The sequence below is a fragment of the Nipponia nippon genome, unplaced genomic scaffold (genome assembly GCF_047370975.1).
Source record: "Nipponia nippon isolate SJK-2023a ecotype South Korea unplaced genomic scaffold, ASM4737097v1 scaffold_5, whole genome shotgun sequence".
Taxonomy (NCBI): Eukaryota; Metazoa; Chordata; class Aves; order Pelecaniformes; family Threskiornithidae; genus Nipponia; species Nipponia nippon.
In genome coordinates, this window is record NW_028262369.1 from 78,422,187 (window position 1) to 78,430,712 (window position 8,526).

Sequence of the window (8,526 nt, forward strand, 5' to 3'; positions counted from 1 at the left end):
CATCCAGCTAACTTACAAATATAATAGTCATTCTCTTTGGTGCAGCTTTTTCTAACATCACAGTGATTGCAAAGTGAAGCCCTGACAAGTTAAAAGGGCTTTGGTTACGCTGTTAATGGCAATATTAAGTTTATTAAAATTATCCTAACTTGTCCATTTGCATGTACAAATACAGTCTCTAACCATTTTGTCCAACAGGAACTGCAGCCTTTTCAGTTGAGAAAAGGAATGGTACTTCTCAAATGAGCAGTTAATGTAGTATTTCACTGTACTGAAGAAGGCATTTATGAGAATACTCTTCAAACTCAACTCTAAAAAGCAATCTTCATGAAGGTTAACATTAGAAAAGCCCACAAGAAAAATACTGACATTCAAAATTCTTTCACAGCATAGAGTCTAACAGTATCTTTTTTTTTTTTTAAATATGGACCTAAAGATAGAGAAATTAAGACACAATGCATATTCTAGTTCTTAATTTAATAATTTTTAGGATCTGATTTTTTGTAGTTCTTAGCCTTACATAGCATTCACAAAGCAGAATTCCCAGCCGACTTCAAAAGTAGGTCTGAGAGCAGGCAGGTCAGCAAACAGAATATTTGGTCCTGAGCCCGCATCGGAACCATCTTTGCTTGGCCCTCGCTCTTCCCAAACCATTAGTTCATGTACAATCTCCCTGCCCAGCTGCTTTCAGAGTCCCATCAATTATCTACATTAAAGCACATGGGGAGTACATCTTCTATTTAAAGAACAAAAATCAAGTTTCCAAAATAGAGTTAACAAAAATATTTTTCTGGCTAAGAAAATTTTCCCAAGAAAATTTAAACAGGTCAAACATACAGCATGTAATATTTTGGCCCAGATACTTCATCTGACAAAGTTCTAAGCGACTGCATAGTGCTAGACAAATGTAAAAACAACCTTCATTTCTTCAGGATTTGAGTAAGATGTGTGGATTTTAATAAAAGCTATCAACTTAAGCTGAAGATACTACTTTGGTCAGGCCTCCAACAGACATGGTGCATATATATGTCATTTGCAGTTTTCTTGGCAAGGTAAGTGTCCATGAGTTTCATACCAGAGCTATTATCACTGCAGGCGCTGTGCAGAAATGGAGATGCATCCTGACAAAGGCAACAGAGCTCATTATATAGTCCTTGTTATTGCAATACCCAAACGGCTATCTCTATTACTTCAATGTAAAGAAAATTCATCATGTTATTTTCAAAGCTTACTACCAGAACCCTCCATAGAGCAGTGCACCCAGGATACTATTATTTAAAATCACCTGCAGTTGTCAGATACCATTCCGGGATTTATTTAAAATGTAACATTCCTGATAATCTGCAAGTGATAAGGAAGAATGGCCTGAACTCTGAATCAACCTATATTAATTGTCATTAAGAAAGATCTAAGAGACAAAAATTCTTTAGGAATGTGTTCCCCAAACATACACCCAAAATCACGTTTATTCCGTTGCCAACAGATCCATCGACAGCTCCATGTAGATCAGATATGTAGCAGACAAATAACACTCCACCCTGACAGAGCAAACTTAGAATCCTGGACAGCTGATAGTTTCACAAAAGGGATAAAAGGAGCTTTAGAAGTTGGTGGGATCAAAGCAAAGGAACTGAAAATCAACACTGGTTAGCCCAAATCTAAACAAGGCTGCTTCCACAGACCTCCAGAACACCAGTTCTTCTTAAATTGAATATATACCAAGGTATATTACAAAGCGATAGACAAGTCATAGAATAAATAAGCCAATTTCAGACAAGGCAAGATATACAGCAGTCATATCTTGTGAGCTCCGTCTTCAGAGTATTGTTCTGTTCATCAAACCAGACTAGCCCTATCAGCAAAAGCTTTGGGCCAGAACCATCATTTATTTTAAGTTTGTTCAGTGACTAACACAGCAAGAGTTCAGGCTTCTAAATGTTTAAAGTTATGTATACTGATATTTTTGAGTATCTTATTGACGCCTTTGAAAAAACTGCACGTTATTCCTGAGGCGTGTATAAAGTACATGGCATCTAGTCAGGCCGTAGCTCTAAAAGCAGCAATACAAAATTATCACTTGGCTGTAAACCATTTGGAAAACATTGCAGCAACTCATCTAGAGGCTGATGAAGTCCTAATTAGAGACATTCTTAAGAGAAATCAAGACAGGCAGGTTTGCGAGCTCACTGTATGTCATGATGGACTTAATCAACACAGTGATCTGCAATCTTTTTTGCTTTCCAAGGATAAGCCCTAACATGAAGCTCTGCAAAAACTACTGAATGTTACTGTGGAATCCTAAGCAGCAATACAAAATATTGAGCTTTACGTCTGGGGGAGGTGGGGAGGAGGGTAGAGGGAATCAATTATTTACTGCATGGTAACTGTAGTTCTTTGAAATGCTGTGGTCAGTGTGAATCCCAGCACGGATTCCTGTACCTTGTGTGTGGAACATGAGATAGTGGAGTGTTTGTTCTGAAGAGCTGCACTCACCAGAAGTACATGACCATGGGTTTGTTCAGACTCTCATGCCAAGCTAACAGGCAGTACAGCTCACACTTCTCAGCCCCTTCAGCCAGAAGTCCTTGGTAGTCCAAAGGACTTCAAAAGCAGAGAAGATGCATGGAGTTGACAGCAATTCTACAGAATGCCATTTGTACAAGCCCAACAATCCTGAACACAAGGACGTTTTTATGTAGTTTCATAATGCTCAGAGGCTAAATTCCTTGACAACGTGTAGGATCTCAGCCTGTTGATGAAGCATCTGTTTCAGCAGCTTCTTGAAGAAAGGTCCAAAAGAGCATTCTTCCCTCCTTGAGGCTGCATTACCAAACCTAGCCTAGGTCCTGCAGAACTGAAACCTTCTTGTCTACTGTTAAAGAATACAGCTGATAGAGTCACACTGGAAGGGACAACCTTAGAGCAGCAACATGCTATATGCATGCTAAACAGGTGATTCGCTGTTGTGAAACACTCCATAAAATCAATGCATAATCTACTTAATGCCAGTAAAATAGTTAATTACCTGTATGTCCCAGAACCCAGCTGCAGCCAGATATGACTTTTCTGATCTTAAGTGGATCACAGCTGCTGCAGCCCAAGATGATACAAGAGACCTTGCCTGATAAACATGCACAGAAAAAACCCAAAGGTAACTATTAATAATAGCTTTCTCAACAGCAAGCCTGCTTTTTCATTGTCGCTCTATTTGTTAAAGTTTTTTCAAGTCTAGAATAGGAAAAAGGTCCTTTACTCTTACTTAGCAACAGAAAGTAAAAGAAATAGAATATGTTCTTCCATAACTCCCAAACAGCACAGCAAGGCCATTTCTATTGAAATGAGTTCCTGTAAGGAAGTGCCTCTGAAAAGGGATAAAATAAGGAATAGAGTCAGAAGGCGGGAAAGAAGGATAAGGGGACAGAGTAGCAAAGGTCATTAATACTAGGTATCTACTGTCCAAAATTTAAATTTAACTAAAATTAACTATTCAATAATACTTACTGGGTACAAATATTTTAATGCACTGAAAAAACAGAGCCAATTCTAAATAAATTAAAGCAGGACAAAACTAGCAGGCTAGAAACTAAGAATATACTTCTCATACTTGTTGGCAGTGACAGGAGGCAAAGAGAATTTTCCAGCCTTTTCATAAGGGATCATGGTAGACCTAACAGATACATTAGTCTCCAAGAGAGACATAATGAAACAAAGAAAAAAGAAGGGGGGGAGGGGGAAGAGAGAAGTCTGATCTAGTGTGTAGCTCAGACACGATGTCCATGAAACCTACACTGATGTACACTCACAGAGCTAAAGGGAAAGGTAAGTACGGATCAGTAGGGACAGCATGCAGAAAGCTTAGAGGTAGGTACCTGAAGGTGCGTTTGAACACACGGCATAGAACATCAATCTGTAACAGTTACCTTTCGTATAACTATAGGGTTTTTTTACTTCACACATGTCTACTGATAACGAAACAGCCCACTGTCGCAAGTGGAAATCGATAATTTCTTAGACCCTTTCATACAAGTCATAAGAGAAGGCAATGCTCTATGTCAGTGGAGCCACTGGTTCCCATAAGTACCATCAAATACATGACAAACATCAATGCAAAAACCTGTTCAATGAAATTCTTAACCTGGCTTTTTGCCTTTCAGGATATGCAACCCTTGATGGAGATATTATTCTCTTTGTACTGTAATGCAGCACTAAAACATCTGCTTCCCACATGATTAATTTAACAAATAAGTCAACACACAGTGAGGCATACTGAGAAACAGGACACGAGGGAATGAAATAGCCAAAGCGTAGAGGCTCTCTAGTATATCAGGTTATTGCCTACAGACTTAAAGGGGAACCAGAACAAGACAGCCACAGAAAGAAGACAGTACCCATCAGTAACAGATTACTGACTAGTTATACTCTTATTATAACCACATGGCATATTGCTTTTTTCAAGCTTATTTTATAAACTATCGAGTTTCATTATAACACAAGATCATCTACCAACCAAAAAATACTCCAGTCTGAATTTCTCCCTGTCCAACTGCATGGGTTTTTTTCCTCCAACAGATGAACTCGCCTGCTGAACTATGAGCATATGTCTACTATAAATGCTTTAGAACTGAAGATTTTGCCTTCTTCAAAACATTATTAATTATCTCTGATGGAGCTGCAAAATTTCATTTGCCCATGGCTAGATACCATATGGGAGAGGACTACAAACTATTTTCACCTACTGACATATCACTGGATCTTAAAATCTATTAAACCTTGCCACAGCTACAGTTTTTAGTACTTTGACAAGCAGCTACATTTACAAACTTGGATATTTATTCTAAAGTTATAAACTACATTCTAGTAGATCAGACCAACTGCAATCAACTTAATCATCAAAACCACTGAAATATGCATGGGAATCAAAAGGTTCAAGAGTGTGACAATCTGATTTTTCTAAAACACATGAGAATTACACAAGGTACCTAAAACAAATCAGCATCTGTCTATTACACTACATTCCAGCTTCCTTATATAAAGGCATCAGATATAAAAAATTAACACTCGCTTATCTCTAAAAAGTTAATTATAGATTTAATTAGTAATAGAAGATTAACACGCACATCCTTATATCCCAGACCAAACCATCTTTAGATTTACATTAGCCACCCTAAAGAAAATGAAAAGATATTCCAGATGGTAAGCTGGAGAGATTTCCTTTACAGCAGATCAGTTAACTAAGACTTCATCAGAAGTATTTTTTGAGATGGATTAAATCAGAAAACTCTGACCAGGGAGTTCAGATAACAAGAACCAACAGAAACAAACTACTATTACTATAATATTCGTATACAGTATTTACATAAAATTTTATCTGAGTAGGCAGGTGGCAGATAAAGTTCGTAAGTAGGCTCCACATTTGATTCCCTTGCTATTAATAGAAGCCTAGGCTGTGGTGTCCAAGGTTATATCGGGCTAGACACACTCCGGTTTCCTGAATCTACCATGAAGGCCTCCTAACTTTAACATGAAAAGCATTACCTTTATAATTGTGCAATTGATTTGTATGCACAAAGTTAAATCAGTTTATCTAAACATGCTGCATTGAAGCGCTTCAAGTCAACAGGCAAAACTGTGTGTGTGTTTGCACACACTAATGTTTTTACATTTGTTTAAGGTTAACTTACTTTGTCTTGCTCAGCAAACAAAGTTTCTAGTTCACTCAATTGCACCGGCTTAACATCAGTTCTTGAGATCAGCAGAGCGACCCTATGCCGAGTGCAGGCACCCCGTATACTGCCATGTATTGTCCTCCTGGATGTCCAGGAGGACTGGAAAAATCTACTGCTCAACTCAAGAGTGTTGTTTCTGAGCGGATACTATGGGATTCTTTACGTAGAACCATCAACCCTCCCGAAGGGACCTACCTCACACCCAAGACAATTTACTCTCGAATTCGACTATTAAAAGTATTAAGTAGGGTAAATATAACAGAGAAATGAGAATACTCTTACTCCCTCAGGGTTTGCATCTGTTTACACTGCAAATTCAACAGCATTTTTTATTTATTCTTTATTAAATCAGCTTTCTTCAAGAAGAAAACTGTTTAAAATAAGAAAAGACAATTGTGAAAGCTATAAACTCTGGGATGAGAGCAGCATCAGAAGTCATTTTAATATCTAAAAGTAGATTAATTTGTCTGTGCTCTATTAAAATTCTACCAGTAAGAGGAGCCCTAAAACTATCCCACACTGAGCAATGGAAGAAGTGACATCAAATTTTTTTTCTTACTTCTCAAGATCAAGGGGAACTGTTACTTCAGTGATACTGAGGAAAGCAGAATCACCAGAAGTTGAACAAGAACTGGTAAAGAATCACTTCAGGAGTAGCCCCTTGAAACCACTGAAGGTCAATGAAAACAAAAGGAGGAAATAAATTCTTCCATTGGAGGGAGCCTACCAATAAGAAAAGATTCCACCAAAAAGGAAGAATGAAGAAATGACAAAGGCAGACAGCAAGAGAAACAAAGGGGAAAAAACATAACAAGAGGCAAAGAATGAAGCCACCTCAAGGCCTAGAGCAGGAGAATGGTGACTACAAACACAAAGAATCAGAGCCAACACGACAACCTTCAAGCAACAGGAAAAAAAGCAGAATTAGTGAAATCTCTAAGTAGAAATGCAAAAAGAGAAGGAATCTTAAGATGCAGAATGAGCGATGCAGAATTATACATCGTAAATGTTAAGAACGTGAAAAGAACCGAGGAAAATGTTTTAGTATTTCTCTATGTTCCTAGTGTTTTCTGCTAGGTACGTCACAACTCAGGATTTATTAGGAAGAGACGAGATGGCTCTTATGAGAGCGTGCCATCTCACCAAGGCCAAGACAATCAAGACAGGGACTATTCTAGAAAGCTACTCAGAAGAGAAGCCTCACTCAAGCACTCCAAACTGTCTTCTGGTGAAGCCTTTAGCTCTCTGGTGAACGAATAGGAACACAGGGAGCTCCAAAAAGACACCCAGCTGTGAAAGTTGAAGTTTCCTGGCTAGGTATCACCTCCACCCAGTAAATGGTTGATGGATCTTTCCTTTTACCGTTGAGCACAAAGGGAACAAAGGAGAGTACAATGAGGTACCACATTCCTCTTCTTCTGACCAGGTACTCGAGTCTTGCCTCCAGTAGGTCTGCAGGCTTACAGAATACAAAGGACATTTGACGTCCCCCAAACCCTGCCCTCTTGTACCCATCCAAGAGTCACCAAATTCCTTGATTTAAAGCTGAGAATAGCAAAAACAGACGGCAAGATGAACCGCAGACTGGGAAAACACACAAAAAATGGCTCCCTCTTCCTCAATCTGTTCATTTCGGCGTATTTGCTCACATGAAGTCCAGAAGTACTTGGACACACTTCACGGTTGCTGTGCTAGGCCAAGGCAGCTAGCTGGGAGCTGACAGGTGCTGCCTCCCATGCACTCCGCCTTACCAGCTCCCCTGAAGGCAGGCACTCGGTGCAAGGGCAACGAGATTTGCATAAGCGTCCTAAAAAAAGGCAGACGCACAACAACAAAGAAGGAAGCCACCTCGCTGGCCCCCCGCCGGGCTGGGGCCGCCCCCCCCCGGGGCGCCGGTTCCACAGAGCCTCGTCAGACCCGCAGCCGGGGCGGGAGGGAGGGAGGGAGGCGACCCAGACGGAAGCCGGTGCCCCACTTACCGCCCTCCCCCGGCGCGCAGGGAGGCACCGGGCGGACGCCGCGCTCCGGACACACGTCCGCCACCAGCGGGGAGGCCGCGGGGCCCGCGGGGCCGCCCCCGCCGGCAGGTGCCCGCCCGCCCCGCCGAGGCCGCCCGGCGCTCACCCGGCCTCCCGCATGACGTTGCTGTCGCCGCAGTCGCAGGCGCCCCCCGCCTGGCTCCGGAACATGTTGTAGTCGTGCCCGGCGTGCTCGCCCTGGTGGAAGCACTCGGCGCACAGGCTCATGCAGGGCGAGATCCCGCACGTCCGGCACCGGTAGGCCACGAAGTTGGCCGTCCACACCAGGCCGCACAGCGTGGCCGGGTCGTAGGCCCGCACGGCTTGCACGAAGCTGTCCCACGGCTCCCCGCCCGACAGCAGGCAGCGGCACCACTCCAGCGCCTCGGCCGCTGCCTCGCCGCCGCCGCCCGGGCCCGCCGCCGGGGCCAGCACCCGCTCCAGCAGCGCCCGCAGCTCGCCCGCCGCCGCCGCGCCGCTCTCGCCGCCCAGCGCCGTCTTCAGCCGCGCCGCCGTCGCCCGCTTATCCCGGCCGCTGGCGCCGGCCCCCGCCATGATGGGAAACTGAGGAGCCGTTACGGCTGCGCCGGGCTCCCGGCTCTGGGGCTCCCCCCGCCGCCCTCTCTCCCCTCCCAGCGGCGCCTCTCTCTCGCGATAGCCGCGGAACCGGCGCCCTCCCCGCCGCCCGCTCCCTCCTCCTGACACTGCCTCTCCCCTCCCCTGACATTACCCCTCCTCTTCCTCTGCCCTCCCCGCCGCCCTCTCAGCGCGCAGGTGCGCCG

At 43.4% G+C, this 8,526-nt stretch overlaps 1 protein-coding gene across 12 annotated transcripts in view; it reads right to left on the bottom strand.

Moving 5' to 3' along the window:
- UBR3 (ubiquitin protein ligase E3 component n-recognin 3) overlaps positions 1-8,417 on the bottom strand; it is a 118,255-nt gene extending 109,838 nt beyond the window's left edge. For 11 of the 12 annotated variants that reach the window (XR_015698535.1, XR_015698536.1, XM_087730163.1 and 8 more), the window contains exon 1: positions 7,851-8,417. Coding sequence is in view for 9 of the 12 variants with exons in the window: in XM_087730163.1 (XP_087586289.1) it covers positions 7,851-8,299 (449 nt within the window). In the remaining 3 variants the exon portion in view is untranslated. Of the gene's footprint in view, positions 1-7,705 lie in introns of all 12 variants that reach the window. The other variant, XM_087730162.1, reaches the window with a different exon arrangement.
- Between the last annotated feature and the right edge of the window lie 109 nt (positions 8,418-8,526).